The sequence below is a fragment of the Colobus angolensis genome, unplaced genomic scaffold (assembly GCF_000951035.1).
Source record: "Colobus angolensis palliatus isolate OR3802 unplaced genomic scaffold, Cang.pa_1.0 Scaffold410, whole genome shotgun sequence".
Lineage (NCBI taxonomy): Eukaryota > Metazoa > Chordata > Mammalia > Primates > Cercopithecidae > Colobus > Colobus angolensis.
Genome location: NW_012117489.1, coordinates 955,711 through 978,614, shown reverse-complemented (window position 1 = coordinate 978,614; position 22,904 = coordinate 955,711). Strand labels below are relative to the sequence as shown.

The 22,904-nt window shown below is 36.5% G+C and overlaps 1 protein-coding gene across 3 annotated transcripts in view; it reads left to right on the top strand.

Annotated features, from left to right (window-relative positions):
• Positions 1 to 2,608: 2,608 nt before the first annotated feature.
• CDK14 (cyclin-dependent kinase 14) overlaps positions 2,609 to 22,904 on the top strand; it is a 487,133-nt gene continuing 466,837 nt past the window's right edge. Inside the window, exons 1-2 of one of the 3 annotated variants that reach the window (XM_011956201.1) lie at positions 2,609 to 2,821; positions 19,802 to 20,047. In XM_011956201.1, coding sequence (XP_011811591.1) covers positions 2,639 to 2,821; positions 19,802 to 20,047 — 429 coding nt within the window. In that variant the 5' untranslated portion in view covers positions 2,609 to 2,638. Of the gene's footprint in view, positions 2,822 to 2,931; positions 3,179 to 19,801; positions 20,048 to 22,904 lie in introns of those variants that run through there. The other 2 variants (XM_011956202.1, XM_011956203.1) reach the window with 2 other exon arrangements.

Here is a 22,904-nt window from a genome sequence, read left to right as displayed (position 1 = left end):
ATGCCTCGCCCTGTTTCAGCTCTGGCTAGTCGGGCTGCAACAGCTGAGCAGCACCGTTTGTCCGGCACTCACTAGTGAGATGACCCCAGTACCTCAGTTCAAAAGGCAGAAATCACTGGTCTTCTGTGTCCTTCGCGCTGGGAGTTGGAGACTGGAGCTGTTCCTATTCGGCCATCTTGCTCCGCCCCCCGGAATGCCTCCTCATTTCTTTTCCTTGAGAGCATGCCCTCAATAAAGTGTAAGATCCGAGCCCAGCTCTGTTTCTAGGAAATCCTGACCTAGGCGTATAAGCAAACTTCTGATCTATCATCTGAGCTCCAGACCCTTAGACAGCTGCCTATGCAACATGTCCACTTGGATGTTCAGAGATACCTAAAACTCAGTGTGTAAAAAATTGAATTTATGATAGTTTCCTCTTTTGCTCAAGTTTGTATTCTTCCTATGTTCACTGGTTTCTTTATGAACCAGCCTTTCACCTAGTTATATGAGAGAATTCAGTATAGATTTTCCCTTTCCGTTAGACTTCATGTCCAGTCTCTCAGCAGGTAACTTATGGTGAATGCCTCTTACCTCTGTTGTCTTTCCACCCACATTTTCATGGCTTTAGTTCAGGGCCTTGTCTGAAGCACTAGCTTAGCTTTCCAAGTGGCCTCTCCACTTCCCTTCCTTCATCTCTCCAATCCATTTCTACACCATTACCCTGTCGGAAAATGGAAAACCTCATCCAGCTACTGTTCTGCCTCTAGTCCTGTAGGGCCTTTCTATTGGATTAAATGGCAACTTCCTATAGGATAAAATTCCCAACTTTTTAGCATTGCTTACAGGGCCCTTTCTGCCCGGGCATTGAGCCACCTTTCCTCTGAGCCTTCACAATGGTGACCAGTGTGGGTACGGCTTGGTTATTTCCTCATACAGCTTCCAGTTTCAGGCTTCATGCTGTTCCCCAAATGTCCTTCTTCTCCTGGGTAGTACTGGAAGCTTCAGCTTTATGATACCTCCTCTGTGAAGTCTTTTTTGAGCCACCTAAGGAATATTGTTTATACTGAATAGAGCACTCTCAAAATACTCATTTCAATGTATTATAATCACTTGCTTTATTTCCAATCACTCAAGGCATTCATTGAAGGCAGAGAATATGACTCTTCACATTGCTGGGCACATTAACGTGTTTGCTGAATGAATAGATGAAAGAATAAAGGAGAAATGTTATTGTGTTTGTTGGTTTTTATACAAGATGTCTTAGTGAACACAAACATTTTACGAATGATAGGGGAAAGGGGATAGCCTAAGAAGAACTTTTAGCCCTAAAATATGGAGTTGGGAAATTCGTTAATTTTTTAATGTTAATTTAATATTCGCTAGATGCCTAGCATTGTATTATGTGGTATTTAAATAAATTTTGAAAAATGCAATTGGTGTGATTTATCAAGGGCCTTAAAATGGGGAAAATGCCAACAATACAAGAGAGTTTTATGAGGTGACATATGATTAAATCTTGAATGACTCAATAAGAAGTACTGTTGGTTCTGAAAAAGGTGTCTTTTTGGGCTGGAGGGATAATCACAAAAAAACCCTCAGGTTCTTGAAAGACCTGTTGAAGTCTGTTCTGCAGAAATGATGCTCATATAATTCAGTAGTTTTCAGATATTAAGGAGATAGCTTTCTCTTTTGGCTTTGTTGAAGATGAAAATATGTAATATTTGTGTTTGAACAATAACTTTTTAAAAAGATTTTAAGTGAGCTTTTGTGTTGCAGGAAAACAAAGTTGAATATCTTCATAGTGTCGTTCAAAATAATGAAGGTGAAGATGGTTTGCAAGTGGGAGAAAGAAGAGATGATTCATTTAAACCAATTAGGATGTGAAGGGAAAACACTTTGCCTGAGGTTTCTCATCGTCATTGTATACCCCAGTTTGGGGAGCTTTGGGAATATTGACCACTTATCATTGACACAGTAGTTACCTCCTCTTGTACTTTAATTTTTTAAATAAGTGAATATTTACGAGGTTAGATTTCATGCCTTTTTTTATTTCTTACCTAAGGTATTTCTCAGTTGTATTGTTGTATCTTAATCTAATTTATATCCTTTCGTGATTCTGTGTACGGAGGACAGGAACTCCTTTAAAAAAATGGATCAACCACTCTCCTGTAGGGGTCGCTGTGAGAGTAGCAGTCTGGCATCCTGCCTTTGCCGCCTAGCACCTTGTGGCATGACTTGGCACAATTTGCCTAAGGATTGTGAGATCTGGCTTGTTTTGGTATTTTATTTTTCAGAGTGGTATGAGCTCTAAGTCCACCAGAAATTCTGCAAGCTCATAACTATGCTTTCTTTTACTTTGGTTCTGTGTATGCTGCACCTGTGGGTTTTTTTTTTTTTTTTAACCATGTATTTAATGTATGGTTATTTTAGAGTTCTTATTATACTCCATTTGCATATGACAAATATATACACATAGACACCATTTTAGCTGCTTTTGCAGCATGCATGATGGTGGCTGAAACTTGGCCTTCTATAGGATCCCAGATTATTATTTAATGGGGTTGTCACTCAGGACACTTACTGGCTTTCTCCAGTGCTCTTAAAAAAATTGAATTGAGCATAATGAGGTGCATCCCCTTGATTAAATGTTTTTCCTCCTATGCAATCACCATTAGCTGTTTGGCTCCCATTCTGCATTCTTTTGAAGCAGCCCTACATTGCAAATCAATGTCTTTCTGAAAAGACAGTGTGTTGTGAATTGCCTGGACAGCATATGCACGGATACTTTGGCTGCAATGCTGCTGCAGAGCCCGGTTACTCTGCCTTCCTGGGAACTCCACAGGCAAGTCCATCGTGTTTGGAAAAAAAAAAATAGATTTTTTGGAGAAAATAATTGAGCTGTTAAAGCTATTGATAGTGAATGTTAGCATGTCCTTTGACATGTTTCTTCTGAACAGATTTTGGTCTTATTCCACTGAGATTAGCTTCTCTTAGGAGATTGCTGGGCTTTTTTTTTTTTTTTTTGCTTGCTTATGCATCCCCCTCTCTTGGTTGTAGTACGGCCGTACCATTTCAGCTTGCTAGTGCAGAAAGATGTGAATTCAGTTGCTGTATGAGCCTGGCCTGGTGCAAACACATTTCTAGAGACATGTTAAAGAGTTCCAGGTGAATCAAGCCTGAGGGAGACAACAGCAGAACGGTAAGACAGAGCATGCTTAAAATTATAGCAGGGGTTTTAATTTGGAGCATCTCGGCAAGTCTGAATCCTGACTCACTCATTTACAACTTAAAAAGGATTCATTTTATGCATGTCATTTTACTCACTTCCTTCTATTTAACTGCCAGAAACATCACAGATTGATAAAGAGGGTATTTAAATTAGGGATCTGACTGGAGGGTACTCATGGGAGAGTCTTTTGAGGCTCCCGAGGCTACTGCTCCTAGTTTGTAAACACCAGTAGCAGAGATAAGATGGGGAAAAGGTTTTATGACTGCTTCTTTGCCATATCTGAGTCTTATTCCTTCTGAAACTAGTCTTTATTTATTATAGCTGAAAGAGATCTTACAGATTGTTTTTGCCTGGCTATGCTTGGCTGAATGCCCTCTGAGTCAAGCAAGTGAAGGACGAGAGACTACTTTTTCCATTTGAGTAAACTGATGTCCATGAATTTAGCTGGATTGGATCTGAGTAGAATAAATATCTCTAATATATTAGGGACCTGGGGCTTCCTCCCTGCTCATCCTACTTCCTTCCCTTTTGGATCACAGAAATGCACCTGCTTTAAGTGTGTGCTGCTGAGCAGAGGTCAGTGTGCTGGTATTTTGCATCATTACACCTGTAGTGGTTATGCTTTCATGTACAGAAGTGATGATTCTTCATGCAGTTCTGCTTGAAGTGCCAGCTCTAATAGTAGACTATTAGCATTTTGAATGCTAATAGAGAACCCCTGCATTCATGAAGGACCATGGTAGCAGACAGCCTACTCCAATGATGCTTACCTGCTTGTAAAGCAGATAAAATTGAGAGATAGGAATGTAAACCTTGATGTCTTCAGAGACTGAATTTTTGTTTCCTTTGTTAGTTGTCACACAGTTGACATATTTGATGTGGTGGGGGTTTGAACTTGAAGGACACGTTTTAATAGTGTTCAGAGTGAGACTAATAACATTACTTAGCTCTAGTGACTTTATGTGGATTCGCCTGTTATTATATACATGCTGAATGTTAAGGATGTCAGCATTTGATTTTTTGCTTTAAAAATATTCCACTTATGTATAGTTTAATTAACTATATGTAATATAGTCCTTTATGTAAAATGTAAATGTGTAGTTGGTGAATATTAAGAAAATCATCAGGAGCTTGCATGTTGTCTATAAGCCAGTTCTGTATAATTTGTGACATAAGTAAATGTAAGAAAGATCACCTGATTAGTTGATAGGCTAATTGACAGAAATACTGGTAACTGTTGTGGTTCACTGTGAGTGAATTTCTTCCATGGTGCGGTGCTTCTGTATTCACTCAACTATTTACTGTTGAGGTTGGACATTGATTTTTGGGAGTGAATATTTGGATTTTCTTCCAAAGATAGATCAAATTTACCTCTCTTTTTTAAAAACTTTTTTTTTTTCTGTTTAGAAGACGTTGCACCCTGTGTTTACTGTTTCTTTTTCTGAGAATAATGTGTTTTAGCTATTTATATTTTTACTTTTACTTTGTGTGAGTTGTGAGGATTTTTTTCATCCTGTGACAGAAGGATTTGTAAATTTGCAAAAAGTAATTTTTAAAAAGTAGAGCAATAATATGACTGCTTTTACAATCATGTGATATTTCTCTTATTCTGCAAATATTGATTAGCCACCTACTATGTGTAAAACATTGTAAGACCTGCTATATAAAGGAAGTATGGATGAAACAGTACCTTTTCCTGAAGGAGCTTAGAAATAGTTATGTTGGTATTTTCCCCTGGAATATGCCCCATTATGCTTTCTCATGGATAGTCAGTTTTGGTGCTTTTTAATCCTCTCCTTTTAAAAAAGCATTTGTTTGTTAAACAAACATTTATGGAATCTGTTGTGTAATAGTGGTGAGTAAAACAGATCTGGTGCTGGTTCTTATGGAACTTACAGTCTACTACTTTTTTCTTTTTTTCAATTGAGCCGAGGGTCTCACTATGTTGGCCAGGTGTGTCTTGAGCTCCTGGACTCAAGTGACCCTCCTGCTTTGGCCTTCCAAAGTACTGGGATTACAGGCATTAGCCACTGCTGCCAGCTACAGTCTACTTTTAAAAATATTTCAAAGAGAAAATATGTGGCAAGTTTTTTTTTTTTTTTTCGTTTTGGTGATTATGAAGGAGATACTGTATGCTTTGATATTTTTTATTGTGGTAAAATATATATATAACACATATCTTGCCATTATTACCATTTTTAAGTTTATATTTCAGTGGCATTAAATATATTCACAGTGTTTGCAACCATCACCACTATCCATTTCCAGAACTTTTTCATCAACCCAAACAGAAACCTTACCCTGCTGTCATTAAATAGTAACTACCCATTCCCCTTCCCCCGTCCCTGGTAATCTTAGTCTACTTTCTGTGTCTATGAGTTTGGTATTCTAGGTACCTCATAGTATATTAAATGGGGTCGTATGTATTTTTCCTTTTGTCTCTGCCCTGTTTTACTTAGCATGTTTTCAAGGTTCATCCATGTTGTAGCGTGTATCAGAATTTCATTCCTTCTTAATGCATTCCTTGATTTTTATATAGGATAGACAGCAGTTTTTCCTCATCTGATGACATGAATCAAGTTTCTGTATGGACATCATAATAGATACTTTAAATATACTAAAATAGCCTATGGGAAAGGGCAAGGAATAAGGAATAGAAATGCACTGAGAGAAAGAGTTATGGATATATTATATATTATTTTCATATATTTATCTATGGGTGTATTATAATTGAGATGCTAAGATTTTCACATCAATTCTTTGCTGATAGCAGCAATCAGCTGAAATAATTGGAAGCTGGGCCATAGCTTTTGTCATTAATAACATTTGAATTTCAACCACTGTACTTCCATCTTCTTACTCTATTTTACTTTATAAGCAAAGACTGATCATGTTGAGGTCTTCTTACAGAGTCAGAGACTCTTAGAGCTGGCAGGTACTTTAGAAATTGTTATTTAATTGGTTCATTATCATTCACTAGCCAGTGTGAGAGGAAAACTCAGTCTCCTGCTGCCCACTGTGGGCCTTCTTTCACTCCCCACCCCATTTTCAGTGGAAACAACCAGAAAACCCTAAGTATCCTCTGAGTTTGACAGAAATCGTAGAGGGTGTAAACTTGATGCTGTATTAAGAAGTTTTCCACTGGATGAGGTAAGCCTAGCTTCATGAATAGAGCTTTCTGTTTCTCAGATTTCTTCCTGATACTGCTTCCATAAATCCAGATTTCTGAGGGGACCTTTTTTAGAAAGCCAAGTTAAGGCCTCAATGCTGTTCATTTGTTTTCTATCGACCATTTTGACAGTTCTTACACTGGGTCAGTCAGCAGTTTATATCCATGCCTTTAACTCACTATCCAGGGGACCCAACCATTTATAGAGAAGGAAGATTCAACGTAGCAGTATCTAATACCTGAGTCTTCCCAGCTAAGCCTGCTCCTTCTTAATGAGTCTTGCTTTCTGTCCCCCTATTTTTCTGTTATGGCCTGACTTTTATTATGAGACTAATTCAGAATCAGATTAATCAAATATATGTTAAATTTGAGTGGTAGGTTTGTGGGGAGAGAGGGAAGATGGGTTAGAAAACTTTAAACCAGTGAACAGTTATTTTACACAGCTTTGGAAGTACTTTCTTTTTTTTTTTTTTTTTTTTTTTTTTTTTTTTTTGCATCAGGAGAGATAAGAGAGAATGAAGAGAAATGGAGAGAATTGTAGATAAAGTTGTTTTTTGTTTATTTCTGTCAGGATGTAAGTCCCAGGGGATGTGTATGAAAGTCAACACAGTGGTCAAGAGTTTGAGTTTTGTATTCGGAGTCCTGTAATCAATCCCATCTCCTGTGTTTATTTTCTGTGGCCTTGGACATGTTACTTAATTCATGTGTGCCTCAATTTAACCATCTGCAAAATTGAGATAATATTATCATCTTTCTTACGAGGTTGTTGTGGAGATTAATTGGGAAGCTATTTTAAAGCATTTTTAATAGTAACTTACATAATAAGAGTGCAACAAAAGTTAGCCATCATCATCATTGTCATCTCGTCTAGAAATCCTTAATTTCCATCTCTTTTCTATCAGCTGCATTGTATCTTGCCCAAGATCCTTCTGTAGTTTGATTATAGAGCATATATAATTATTTCTTAGTGTTACTGAGTTTGAGTGGATAAAAGGAGTGTGTAATAGAAAGCTCCAATATCCTATTTATCATCTGGCAGACTTTGGAAGGGTGAATGTTCTTTAGACTTACTTTTCTGCCCAGTTGATAACACATTTGCCCCAGCAGCTTACTCCTCAGGTAAATGAAATCTTGGTAAAAATACAAAGTTGACAGTGAAATGCTTCTGGAAGCACTGGAGTTTGTTTCCAGGTGACAGACAAACAGCAGGATGTGTATATCCCACTGATTTTCTCTATTCACCTTGCATCTCTTAGACAAGATTTGGTATTGATTTTTCTCAGCTACAGGAAAGGTTTGCAGAACCAGTCTTCATGAAATCAGTTAGGAGTATTACTAATGGGTTACTGTCAAATTTATTATCACTGAGATTTTAGCTCTTTACAATAGATGAATCAGTTGTTAAAGCAACATTGAAAGATACTTCCATTTTCTCCTCAAAGGTTCATTGTTCCCAGTGTTTCTCTTCATAAGCTCTGTGTAGTTAGTGACCCATATATGATTCTCTGAAAATGTTAAGAGCTTCAAAAGTCAATTTGATATTGAGTGATGCCCTGTATTTTCCTGAACTCTTTGATGGAGTTTGCATCTAGATTTATTTTATAAGAAGAAAAACATTAAAATTTTAAACTTTATAACATCACTCTTGACATCAACCACTAAATTATTATCCAAACACTAATAATACATTTATATTTTATTAAAAAGGTGGTTATTGTAGATTTGGAGATATATGTTGTATTTATATAGCCATCTGTTTCAGAGTAAGAAGATAGTACACAATTTTATTTCTCCTTTAGAGAAGGAATTTAAAAATATTTATACTCGTTATTTTAAAATGCTGTTCATATGGTTACCAGGGGGAAAGAATTCAGATCCTAAAGGATCAGTCATATCTCCAGTAGTGTTTCCTCTTCAGTTTTCGTTTTTTAATGTTATTGCACCTTCTGGATGCTGTATCTTACATGAGGGACAGAATAGTGAGCTACAGACATTTGAAAGGTAGAGACATGAAGGAAGAACTGGCCTGGTTTAGTACAAAGAAGCCAGGGGTGGTTTAGTGAAACTCAAAAGTGAAACCAAACAGAATTCAGAAGGCACTTGAGACTGTCTTTTGCACGGCCTTTGAGACAAGTGAGCTTCTGCAGTCCCTGTGATGTTTAAAAATACCTCTCAAACACTAAGCATATGTGTATAGGTAGAAAGCATCCTGGACCATATTATTGATTTCAAGTCTGTGAATCTGAGATCAGCCTCTTCTGTTTATTAGTAGTTAGTGCTTCTGACATGGTAGACATTTTTAGTTTTTAAATCAGGGTGGTTAACAGTCAGCCCCCTTTGCCAGCTTAGTTCACACTGCTACATGTTATGGGGTCCTTTGGAAATACACTCTGGTTTTCCATTCTCAGGTAGAACCCAAGGCAAAACCTAAAAAAGAAAAGCTATGTTTAAACCTGTAAATCCTGTCGGAGAGGGAGGAAAAGTTTTTATTTGCAGGAACAGACCTTTTTTTTTTTTTTTTTTTCTAGAATAAGAGCTTTAAGGGAATAGTGTCTTGATGAAGAAACTAATTAGCCATGCATTGTGAGCCACTTTGTGTAGCTTGATTTTTCTATTTTGTAGAGAATAGGTATTCCATTTCCCCAATGCAGCTATGGGAATTTTGTAGATTGGAAAACGCTGTGCTTTGTGGAATCTCAAAACAAAGTCACCCGCTTGCTGTGCTTGGAGCTTCTCATCTCCTGTGTCCCATTTCTGAGCCCTTTGGCTATAAATGTTTTGGTGAGGGGTGGGGTGAATATAGATATCAATTTTAATATTTCACCTCTTAACACATATCATTTGGTCATATGCTATGAATTCTGCACTCCTGACTCTGTCTTTTTTCCATGATGACATTTTAACCAGCATGTAATTGTGGATGTCAACTGGAAGTCAGAAAATATACATACCTTCTTCTTTCTCTTGTTGACCTTTTTGGGATATTTAATGTTTTTAGCAGAAACAGTGTCTGAAAGACATCTCATTTGGCTTTCCACATAATCAGAGTAGGATTTAATCCGGAGTGGGAAATGTTCAGTTATGCCATTTGGGCCAAAGGTTCCCTCACACGCCGACACCAAAGGAGGACCTGTTTTAGGATACATGGTACTTTTCACAAATGTAAGTTCCTTTTCAAATTTCTTTTCTGGGTCCTGAGGTGATTTCCCTCTAAGTTTTTCCTCCAAATCTACCAAATAAACCCTAGTAAGTAGTAAGCAAAGCTAGATTCTGAATTCAATTCTGCTTAGGATAATTTTGTAGTAATTGTTTTTATAGATATGATGGCCAGCAGCAAAACAGTGTTCCTATATTAGAGACACATACATCTATAAATTTCTATGCAGGAAGTAATGTCATATATGCTGCTATAACCCATGTATATTCTTTCTTCTCTACCTGTCACTCATTCTAATCCCATGGCTATTTAAATTCATAAACATATTTGATGTATATTATTGCTAATTTTATTTCAGAGTTCAAAATATATTGAGTTATCTGATAACTACCATGAACTTTTATGATGTTTGAGTAAATTTTTATCACTCATTATACACAGAGACTGAAACAAATTTTCCCTCTAAATTTGCCCTCTCTCACAATCACAATCTCTTATTTGACCATAACAACAAAATATATCATTACATGGTTTAGAGCACCATGTCTCAAACTTCAAGGTGCACAGAAATCAACCAGGGATCTTGTTAAAATTCAGATTCTGACTCGGTAGAACTGCAATCGGTCTGGGATCCCAGGTGATGCCAGTGCTGCCAGTCTGCAAGCGGCAAGGGGTTAACTTTTCCAGATGAAATTCTGGTCTGCAAAGCTGACTACATTCTGAAAAACTTATACAGACAACTAACAATAGGGCTGGTAATTCTACCCTTGCTATGAGTGTTCATTAAAACCTTAGGTTAAATTTATCATTATGATTTGGACAAAATGAAGAACCTAGAGGTCAGGAAATATAGGCATCTACCTATGTGAGCCTTAAAAAAAAACTGTATCTCATCTGAAATGTGTAATTATCATAGAAGAGAAAGTGACTAAATAAAATTATTTTAGCAACATACACCAAAGCTTAAGCTTCTGGAGAGACTACCTAACTTCTATAATAGAATTAGCAAAACAGTTATCAAGCCTATTAATGGCAAGGATTGAAGTCCAGTAAGGGATGTAACAAAACTACAGTCACTGAAGCAGCATAAATGAATGTAGTGTCCTCAAGAGTCCTCCATTCAGCTGTGCCCACTAGCTGATGAATTCAGGATTTAAGTGAAATTAGGTCAGATGCCAAAGAAATCATGTAGTAGAAAAATAAGCATTTTAAAACTAAATTGCAATATTAGACATTGAATTCTGATGAATGGAAACATCTGGTAAAGTGTTTTCATGACTGGAAAACATCTCAACTCAGAAGTTACCTTGTTTTTAATGTAGTTTCTCAGGACTAATTTTTTTTAATGGCCTGTTTTTAGTTAAAGGGGAAAGCTTATAATTAGCAAAACAATTCATCATTGAGTAAATTTTAACAGAACTATTTCATGCCCAGTCTTTTGTGCTTGGGGAACACTAAAGAGACAGAAGATATGGTTTGTGTGCTCAAGGTGTTTACAGTCTGGTCATGGAAATACAAACACGTGAGAAACAGTGCTCAGCAAAGACAGAGCTCCCCCCACCCACCGAAATAAACCAAACACATGAAAACAAATTCTACAATAGCTTATATAAGAATATATGATAACGTATATTTCAGTAACAAATTATAAAGTACAATCTAAAAATGATGTAGTTGGTAGTGAGGGCATTTTTGGTTGTGACAGTGACAGTGATGTAAGGGCAGGACTAGCATTTAGTAGACAGAACCATGGTTGCCAGATGTTCTACAATGTGTACTGCTGTGCAAATGCTGTGCAAATGCTGCACCCAAATAATTTTCAGCTACAATGCCCAGGATGCCACCACTGAGAAACAGTTTCAGGATGTCAGAGTTAAGTAAAATCTGAAAAGACTGGAGACATCAAGAGAAGTGTATTCATGGTATGTACCTGTCTTTGTCCTTTGTAAATCCTAAAATTCTAACAAAATGGAACACAAAGGAAGCACAAAGAAATGAATTTATGTGTGAGACTTTACTAGTTAGTCTATCTGAAATTATTTACCAGCTGCAAACTGCTGCCTAGAGTTCATAGTAGAACATTAGAGCTAAAACTGATCTGTATCATTTTATAGATGAGAAGACTGAGATCTGGGGAATTTAAGTGGCTTGTTTTGAGGCACTTAGTTCTGACTTCCATGGGCAGTATGCTTGCATGTATGTTAGGTAATGTTCTGAAGGTGATTTTAGGCAAGATCTTGGTTCTCATAAAACAAAGCTGTAAGTAAAACACATTCTTGCATATATCATTCTATATGCCTATGTATCTTTGCTCTGTGTAGCCACTGTTACTGCCATCTCTGTGTATGCACATACTGTTAGGGAGAAAATAGAGAAGACAGCAAGCAAAGAGAGGAAAGCATACTTTTAGACTTGACAGATTTAAGTTATAGATGAAGGCAGTTATCGTTGGTTATGATTCTAGTGGCAATGATTCTAATTCTTCCTACGCCTCTCTTCTACCCAAAACTCTTGCACATCTATCCTTACTAGCTGAAATTACTTTTATAAGGGAGGAAACTTCTTGTTCTGTAATGCTTAAAGTTCAGGTAATACTTGGAGACGTAGTACTATGATTTAAGTGCTCAAAAACTTATAAATGACTGATGATTTTTTAATATTGGTAGCAGATTTTAAGTAGGATAAAGCCACCAGGCCCTCTTGGGGTATTGGACAAAGGGAAAAAAACAAATGAAAGAGGTTGTCAAGATTTTTGCTTATTTCATAGTTTTGCATTGGACCTGTGATGGACATTCCTTTCATGAATATCAAAAGAGCATGACCTAGCTACAGCCTGATGCATGATACATATTTGCTGTGGGTTGACCTGGAGTCTTTTAAACCGATTCTTTTCCAGTGTCTGCCTTCAGTGAAGAGTGTGGAGTAAAGCAGTGGAGAAGATCACACTCTGAACCCAGTAAAATGCTTATCACCAGAAAAAGGGTGATTCAAAGGGACAATTTTCAGCCCGAATAAATTCACTTGAAATGAATGCCAAGCTTAACTGAATTAAGTTGTGCGCTTTCAAATCCACTGCTGTGAGTTCAGTAGACAGTTGTCTGGATTTTACATAGCTCTAAGCTAAAATCGTAGGTCAAACTGTGACTTTTGGAGCCTCATACACGGTTTGAATTTCTACTCAGTTTTGAGTTTGCCAGCAAATGAGCAAGGTCCTGTTAATAATGAGTAGACCAAATTAATCGCTTCAGGTGAATATCCTTATGTGTGGGTGCATCTCAAAGCAAGTTTGAAATTCTAGCTTCTATTTAATTTACTGGAAAAAAAAGTTTATTTTGGTATTTGTGATGATTTCTTCTTTTTATCTGTTTTCGAATACCAGGAGACATCCCTGCTTATGTGATTTTTTGTTACTTCAGTTTCTAAATGGAACAAGTAGTATGAAAAAGTACAGTCATGGAGAAAACTATTCTTAGTTCTCATTGATATTTGAATGTCTTGTTTTCCCATGATACTGATAGCATAGCTGTCTACTGGAATTTGCCTTGGGCAGAGGTGCCAAAGATGTTTTCTTCTGGCCCCATGATTTGTGAAAACCACTTTTAACCTGTGGAAGTTCCTTATTTTCCACGAGTTAATGAACAAATCTTTACTGTACTCTTCAAGAAGAGATTTTAAGGGAAAGGTACTTTAGGGGGCTATAAAATGAATATAAGACATAGTCCTTGCCCTGTGGAAGAGATAGTCAGGTTGTTGACATTAAAGTATCACAAAAAGAATAATTACAGTCTAAGGTATGCAAAAATATTGGAACAGACTAAATTCACTGAAGTGAATTTAGAATCCTTCTAAATAAAGGATTGGTCTGAGTGGGTGGGATTTAATCAACAAGTGCATCTAGGCAAAGACAATTTTGGAGACAAGTCATGGCTTGATAGGGAGAAGGTTTTCAGGCTGAGGGCACTAAAAGCATGGGTGAAGGACAGTGAAGCTGATGGACAGTGCGTAGAATGTCCGAGGGTCTCCTCTGCCCAGAATGTTCACAGCTCATGGCCTTTGTATTTGGCCAAGTGCCCACAGCTTTAAGAATATATGTAGCTAAGAAATGTAATTTTGAAAACCAATTTGTCTCTATTTAAGCATTGATTACTGACCTAATTAAATTCCCTTAATGTCATATACTAATTTAGTGTAACTGATTATTTTGCCATATTCTAGATACTTTTAAACAAAGAAGACATACCTAAATGTAATTATTGCAAATTATTAATATATTACTATACTTAACAGTGTGGGTTGAAGTAATCTTATTATTATTTCTCTGTTCTTTTTTATACCTTCCTAGGGTTATAGATCTACTTATTTAGATTTTTTTCAGGGGGTTCAGTAATAATATTTTTTGTGTCTTTTTGGAATTGTGTAATCTTTACAGGGCCACAAGTAAAAGAACCCCTTCTTAGAACAGCCATGGTTACAGGATCTGAGTTGTTGACTGTTGGGGTCCTGGATGCTTTTTTCAAGTCAGAGATTCACATCTGAGTCACGGGTTGGCAGTCAAGCTGAGTTTTCTTTTTAAGGGTTAAATTTCATATGTGTTATTAAAATTTAACTTACTTAAAAAACTGCTTTCCACACTGGTTCACATAGGTTTTCTTTTTAATCTTGTTTCTCTCCACCAGATGTGTACTTTGTAATACGTTGCTTAGGAAACACCGTCTGCCCTTTAACCTGTTGCGTTACATCCACCCATCTGGTCTGCTGTCATTGGAACATGCTGTGTTGCTTTTCTTTCTACACTCATGCTACTTGGACCCTCCCCACAGGCCCTGATCATTCATTCCTGCCCTTGATACAGTTCCTTGCTACTTTTTTTTCTAGCACTTCTTGGCTTACTAAGAGTTCTGTATCTTAAAATCAACCATATCATGTTATATTCATTCTTTTATATTATAGCTGCCATTTGGCCTTTATAGTAACTTTTTTCTTTTGAAGTCATAATGAACTCATGGTCTTTCAACAACTCAGCTTGTTCTATTTAACCATACTTTTATTTTTCCTTTTGATGCTCAAATAAATAATCACAGTTTGGTCAGTGGGAACCCCTTTCGGCAGGTTCCTTTGTCCTTCTGCATGATCCCTGACATTTTTGAAAGGATGCTAGTTTTCTGGTAACAGCTGGATGTTTCCTGGCTCTTTCACACTTCCTGCACTGTGAACTGGAATCTATTACTTTCCAAAGAATTCTTCCTTTCCTTACTGGAGAATTGGAACGTAGGCCAAAATCTGGGCACTAGGGGTGCACATGAAAGTTAGTAGTGGATAAAAGGGCTACTGTTTGGTGGTTGGAAGAATCTATGGTTTTGAGGTTTGGGTTCTCAGTGATTTTTTCCGATTTGACGTTCCATACTTCTGTCTCTGAGTTTTTTTAATATATGAGGTTTTATTTTTTACTAAGACCTTTTACTGCACTGACCATAAGCATTTTGCTATGGGCAGAAAGATTCTATTTGGGGTGGGAAGCATTTATTCAGATTGCTGACAAGTTAATATAAGCATTCAACTGAAGACTTATACACGGGGGAGTAGCACCAGTGTATAATCTGTCTTTTGGAACCCTCTTTCATTGCTAAGACCCAGACTGCTCGCTTTTCTCTTCATGCACCCTGGATACTTAAATAATTTTATTCTAAGAATTCTCCTCCCCTCCCTTCTTCTCCCCTCTTACCCGTCTTCCCCCTTCTTCCCTCTTACCCCTCTTCCCCTTTCTCCCGTCTTATTCCTCTTTCCCCTCTTCCCCCTTCTCCCCTCTTAGCCCTCCTCCCCCTTTCCCCTTTTCTCTTTTTCTTTCTCTTTCCCTCCCCACCACTCCTTTCCCTTTTCCCTTTTTGAGACAGGGTCTCACTATGTTGCCCAGGTTGGAATACATGAAGTATAGTGGCACGGACTCTGCAGCTCACTGCAGCTTCGCCCTCTCTGGCTCAAGAGATCTGTCCAACTCAGCCTCCTGAGTAGGTGGGACTGCAGGTGTGCACTACCACACCTGGCTAATTTTTGTATTTGTTTTGTAGAGACAGGGTTTTTGCATGTTGCCCAGGTTGGTCTCAAACTCCTGAGCTCAAATGATCCACCTGCCGCAGCTTCCCAAAGGCTGGGACTACAGGTATGCATCACCATGCGCAGCCAAGTTGATTGTTTTCTACTTTTATTTTGTCATTTGCTAGTAGTTAGCAAAAACGGTAAACGTGAAATGTTTAAGAATATTTATGGGAAATGTTTTAAGTTGAGAACCTTGTTAATTTTTTTTTTTTCTCAAAAAGTAGGAAAAGGCTGCCACTCTTCTGTCTTAATGATAGAATAGAGAAGTTGGTTTTCCACAGGTGCATAGTTTTCACTGATTTTTATAATTATCAAGTGTGCCATAGTCAGATCCATTAAATGAGAGGCTACCTGACTCAAAATATATATTGTAAGGCCGTTAAGGCATGAAGATGGAGAGAAAGCTGTACTTGCAGTAGATTCCGTAACAGTTTCTCTTGCTTAAATTGTATAGGCTCAGAGAGCCATCAAAATTTCTAATTGGAGTTCCTCTCTTTCCTGAAGCCAACAAATGACTTTTTTGCTTTACTGTATTTTCTGGAACTTAAAATACAATGTTAAATCAAAGTGATGAAAGTGGATGTCCTTGAATTGTTTCTGTTTTTACGTGAAAAGCATTTAGTTTCTCACCATTAAGTATGATGTTACATGTAATGTTTTGGTAGATGCTGTCTATCAGGTTGAGGAAGTTTTACTCTGTTTTTAGTTGGTTGAGAGTTTTTATCGTGAATGGATGCTGAATTTATCAAATGCTTTTTCTGAGTCTATTGAGATGATCACATGAGTTTTAAAAAACTGTGCATTAGTTATCTGTTGCTTCATAACAAATTATCTCATAACTTAACATCTTAAAACAACAAACATTTTTTTTAAATCTTAGTTCCTATGGGTCTCCTGCAGATGCTCCTTAGCTGGCTCAGGGTCTCTTATGAGATTCCACCACTCGAGCAGGAAGCTGGAACTTTGGTTGGCCCTGAAACTTTACTCACAAGGTTGTTTGCAGGCCCTAGTGTTTCTGCACATGTGCCTCTCCACAGGGCTGCCTGGTGGCATGGCAGTCGACTTTCCCCAGGTCTAATGATCTAAGAGGGGAAACTCAAGGCAGAGAGAGAGCACCAAAATAGAAGAAACATTTTTCTTATAATGTTTTCTCAGAAGTGGTATCCTATGATTTTTGCCGTATTATATTTATGGGATACAAGTCAACAAATGCAGCCCACACTCAAGAGCTGGGGATTACATAAAAGTGTGAATACTTAGAAGTGGGTGTTATTGGGAGCCATGTTAGAGACTACCTAACACTGTATGTTAAACTGGTGAATTACACATTTGTGAATGTTAAGCCAACCTTGCGTTTGTGAGATTAGTGTGACATTGTCATGGTTTACTATCTTTTTTACATATTATTGCATTCAGTTTGTTGAAGATGTACCAGTGATTTTTCGCATCTGTGTTCATGAGAGAGATTGATCTATAATTTCCTTACAATGTTTTTGTGCAATTTTGGTTTTGGAATGACACTGGCCTTATAAAATGAGTTGGGAAATATATCCTCCTCATCTATATTTTGAAAGAGTTTCTGTACAATTGATGTTATTTCTTCCATTAATGTTTGGTTTAACTTCACCAGTGGTGCCATCTGGCCCTGGCATTATCTTTGTGGTAATGTTTTTGACCACAGATTCAATTCCTGTCATAGACACAGGCCTATTCAGGTTATCTATTTTTTTTACTGAGTGATCTTTGATTAGTTTTTGTCTTTCAAAGAATTGGTTTCATCTAACTTGTGGAATTTATCGGCATAATGTTGTTTATAATATTTGTAGAAAATCTGTAGTGATGTCACTGCTCCCATTCCTGATAGTAATATTGGCAATGTATATTTTCTACTTTTTTTTCCCCCTTATCTGTATGGCTAAATGTTCATCATTAAAAAAAAATCTTCCCTGAAAACCAGCTTTTGGTTTTATTGATTTTCCTTTATTGTTTTCTGTTTTCTATTTTATTTATATCCACTTTCTTATTTATTATTTCAGTCTTATTTTGGTTTTTATTTGCTTTATTTCTTTCCTTTGTGTGTGTGTGTGTGTGTGTGTGTGTGTGTGTGTGTGTGTGTGTTTAGGTGGACGCTGAGGTCATTGCTTTGAGACCTTTCTTCTTTTCTCTAGTCATTTAGTATTACAAATTTTCCTACAGCTAAAGTACTACTTTAGCTGAATCTCACCATTTTCATATTTTGTGTTATTTTTATTTAGTCCGAGATGCTTTCTAATTGCCTTTCTGTATTAATTTAGTCATGAACTATTTTCTGTCATTCTTATCTTTTACTTTCTCTCTCTGTTTTAAGTAATTTGATTTCAATGTGCCCTTACATTTTTTTTTTCTTTCAAATTTTCTGTGTTTGCAGTTCATTGACTTCTCAGGCCCATGTATTTATGATTTAATTGCCTTAGTGTCGTGGGTGGTTTCTTTTCTACTGCCTTCACATCCTTAAGAAGAGCACAAAAATCCTTAAAAATATTGCACGCTCCAACATACTTGTAATAAATTTTTACTTTTTAATCATGACTAGAGGACTCTGCCTTGAGTCTTTTAAAAATATCTTCAGCTGTTTTCTTGTATGCTAAAAAGTATGATAATATTCTTCTCATTTGACTTAGTTAGATAGAATTCAGCCTGTGCTTAGTAGTTGAGACATACTCTTAGGGTTGATGTTTAACAATTAAAAATTTTTTGTTTCAAAAACTTGAAATGGTTTATTTTAGTTATATATACTTTTCTACTTTAGTGGTTTTAAAAACATTACATATGTTGGCATATTTATTATAAAATTCAAACAAGAGTGTTCAAAAAATTGCTAATCTTACCCATTCAATTCCACATGTCTGGAGATATCTGATGTTAATAGTGTGGTGTGTTTTCCTATATACTTTTCATTATGCTCATGCACTCACAGATATCTATATCTATGCATCTGTGTCTGTATTTATATCTGTATCTGTCTACTTCTATCCATATACATAGCTGCATTTATCCCCCACATGCAATCATTCTATACATATTAGCACTGTGTATTGGTGGGTTCTGTATTCACATACTCAACCAACCACGGATCCAAAGTATGTATTCAAAAACTTTATATTTTTACTTAACAATGTGGGCTTTTCATAAATATCTTCTGTTTTTCTGCTTTTGATAGCATATAGGGATGTGGGAACTTTTTATAAGAAGAAAAACATTCCATAAACAATTTTATTTATAATTATATTTTCTTTAGAGAGAACAATTAAATTAGCTAGCTTTACAGACAAGCCAGAGGCCATCAAGTTATCTAATAAGGACAACAAAGTCTCCAGAGTATAGGGAGAATGACAGGCTTAGAACATAAAGTAAAAAGCAAGGAGCAAAAGTCACAGAGACTAAAATAAAATGAGAGGGTAGGGCAGGCTGGGCAGGAAGAGAATGGGTAAAGAAGGAAGAAGAAGGGAAGGAAGTGGAGGTCTAGTAGAGTAATGTAAACCAAATTTTGAAATGAATGCTTTTTGGTGTTTTTCTTTTACCATGTTATTTCTTTTAATCCATTAGCTTTGAAATAAAGAAAACCCCCACCGTTGTCCTCAGTTCTTTAATATCTCTAACCATTAGCTCCATTCATTCCAATTGGCAGATGAAATCAAGATGGGGACAGATTTTAAGCATACATATTCATGCATAAAACTTTTAAACAACATAATGCGCTTTCCTTCTCTAGCCTAGGTTAGCTGCTTACGTGATGACCCATCAGTTAGTGTGCATCTGATTTGCCTATTTTTTGTTTTTTAAATTAAGGCCAGTTACCCAACCTCTTAATGATTCAGAAATAAACCACTTCCAGTCAGATGGTAAAACATGTGACAGAGTTGAAGAATCATCTTAGGGTACTGCTAGCAGCCTGGGCCTTAAGTTTCTCATTTTAGAGGTAGATTTTTTAGTGTAAGCTCTAAGTGAGTATAAACAAAATGATTGTGAGAAATTTTTTGTACTGTATTTTATGCTGATGCAGCTTTTAGAATGTGGGCTTTTTGGGTATTTCCTGAAACTGAAATTGGCATGCTTTCTAGAGTAATATATTGCCATGTTTAGTGATATTAGAGTTGCAGTGAAGAGTTCTGAATTTAATTTCTTCTTTTCTCAGATATGTGTCACAAAGATGTCTACACGGAACTGCCAGGGAATGGACTCAGTGATCAAACCCCTGGACACAATTCCTGAGGATAAAAAAGTCAGAGTTCAGAGGACACAGAGCACTTTTGACCCATTTGAGAAACCAGCTAATCAAGTAAAGAGGGTGCATTCTGAGAACAATGCTTGCATTAACTTTAAGACCTCCTCCACTGGCAAAGAGTCACCTAAAGTTAGGCGGCACTCCAGCCCCAGCTCGGTAAGTGCAATCTTTTTGTTTATCACTGGGTAAACAGAAGGAATAGCCCTCTTACAATAATAGCATGCTGTGCTGGAAGACAGCATGAAACTTTATCAGTGCCTTATTGTGCATTCTCTCCCAGGGTGGTTGAATGTTTTGGAAGAGAGAGAGCAAACTATATATGGACTCCTTATTTATAAGCACTAAGCAAGCAAATGAATGAAATGATTCAACTTATTTTTGGAAAAATCATTTTTCCCCCTTAATTGTTTCTAGTTAGAGGAATTTATAATTAAATGTCTTTTGTATTTCAAACCCTTGGAGAGGTTATTGAACTTTACTGTGTAGGCAGTAAGGATAGTTTTGAAATTAGCAAATTCACAAAGAATTTCATTGCAGAATAAACGTCAAAATTTGTTCACTTGTGTTAATCCAGTCTTTTTGTGGGGGTAGTCCACCAGTCTTGCTCATGTGACTTCCCTAAAATGACAAATTGAAGTTCTTTTCCGGGACAAAGCCCTGTACTGAATGGAAAATGCTGGAGTAGAAATCTGTGTAGGGTAGATTCAATAGGACCAAAGGAAAGAGAATGTCCAGAAACAAGTGTTAGAGGGAAACAGACTTTAGATACAACTAGTGATTTACAAGTTAGAAAGGAACACACCAAGAGAGAATGTTCTCTGTTATGTTTCTATTCTCAAATACATTTTTTCCTATTTTTTTGGCTTAAATTCATATACATTATTTACAGTTGTGTGATAATATAAATATTGGTCATAGGGAAACCACAAGTGTGCTATGAGTAAATTTCCTTCCTTGCACAACTTTTTGATTTTCTTAGTTGTCATTGTCTACTTTTCCTTTGTTCAAATTAGCATAATTTTAAACACAATTTGAGGCCTGCAACTATTTGCCAAAACTGTAAAATGCCTCCAAAACAAATCAGATAATCTATCAGTTTTTCTCCCCCCCACTGAGATTGCCCTGGCAGTTCTTTATAGCCATAATTTAGTATAGATTGGTTAGTCTCTAATCCTATAGTCATGAGGCTTCCTCTTCTGAGAATGTTTTCCTCCTTTTTTAATATTAGATACCCATTCTCTGGGTTACATGTCTTACTTGTTCTTGGTTTATTTCATTGTTTTAAAGTATATCCTCCAGTAGCTTCTTGAGAAAGGGTGATGGGGGATTTGCCATATGACTATGTTTTTATCTGTCATTGATTACTTCATTAATAATCTGGTCAAGTATATGATTCTAGTTTAGAAAATAATTTTTTCTTAGACTTTTGAATACCTTGTTTTATTGTTTTCTAGGTGCCTAGATTGTACTAACATCCCTAGACTATTCTGATTTCCCAATCCATTCTTTATCTGCTTTTTTCTTTGTGGAACTTTCTAGGACTTTCTTTTTATCCCTGGTGTCATCCTTTTTCTTGGTGTTCAATGGGTGTTTTCAGTTTTCAAGTTAATTTCTTTCAGTTTCAACAAGTTTTCTTATATGTTTAATTTTTTTAATCTTCTCTCTCTTTTAAAAGAACATTTTCATTAGATGGATGTTGGCATTATTGGATTGATCTTCTAGTTACCTTACCTTTTCCCTATTATTTTAAATATTTTTTTCCTGCCTTCTTGGTTTTTTTAACTTTAATTTTTAACCCTTTAATTGCATTTTTAATTATACTAACATTTATTTCCACAAACTCTTTCTTATTCTTTGAATGCTCTTTTAAAAATTATCCTGTTTTATTTCAACGAATAACATATAACTTCATATGTTTCTGAGGATACAAAATGTAGCTTGGGAAATTTTTTTTCCTTTTACATGTTCTCTGAATTGTTTCTGGATTTCCTTTGAGTTTCTTGTTTCTGTTTATTTGTTTTGGTCTCTGCCTTACCTGTTGAGATTTTTGGTGGGTCTATGTCATGCCTCTTGGAGAGAAACTGTTGGCTCTCAGTTTATGTTATGAGTAATGTACTCAGAAGCTGATTGGAAGCTTTGTGCCTGGGTGGCTGGTCAATTGGTGGGCTTCAGCATAGGAACTATTGGTGAAGACCTAGTCGTCTTATTTAAGTACTCTGAAATGTTACTATCTCTTGATCTTGTTTTCGTTACTGGGTGTTTCTCTGAAAATGGACTTTCCTAATTTATTTTTTTTAGGACATATAAACCTAGCTGTCACTATTCTGAGATGATCAAGAAGGGACTGAGGACCTTTCAGTTCTCTCTGCAGACTTTCTCATGATTTTTTTTTTCATTCAGTATGATTCTTCAATCTCATATCCACTCTGCCTGGTATCCAAGCCCCAGTTGAATTCTCTGATTCAACCTCTTCAGGGAATACATCTCTGGCGGAACTAGGAAGGGATAGGGGGCTGGCCGAGGGAGACTAGGGGCAAAGACCTCCAGCTTAAATTCACTCCAACTAATCATATCATTTGTAGCCCCAATTTGAACTTCAGCTTCCAGTTTGTGAGTATTTTTGGGACTCTGAAGTGTGAATTGACTTATTTCTTACTGGCTTATGCCTTGGATCATGTAGGTATCAAGGTTTTTGTTTGTTTGTTTGTTTTTTTCACTCATCCTAGGCAATGTGACCTCTCAACCATTTGTGTCCTGTCTTTACATTTTTATTTCTGTCTTGTCTCTAGTGTTTTCTATACTAATTTTGATTGCCCTTAGGGGTTTTAATTTTACTATTGTTTTAGTATGGATTTGTAAGGGGGAGAGATAAATACACGTGTTCAAGTCATCAAGCTTTCTGGAAATTTTCACTGTTTCTCTATTGTATTTTTAAATTTCTTTAGATCCTCTTGGGCTTACCCTTCCCTGGTTCACCCTGGGATAACTTTTAAAAATATATATTAGGGCATTT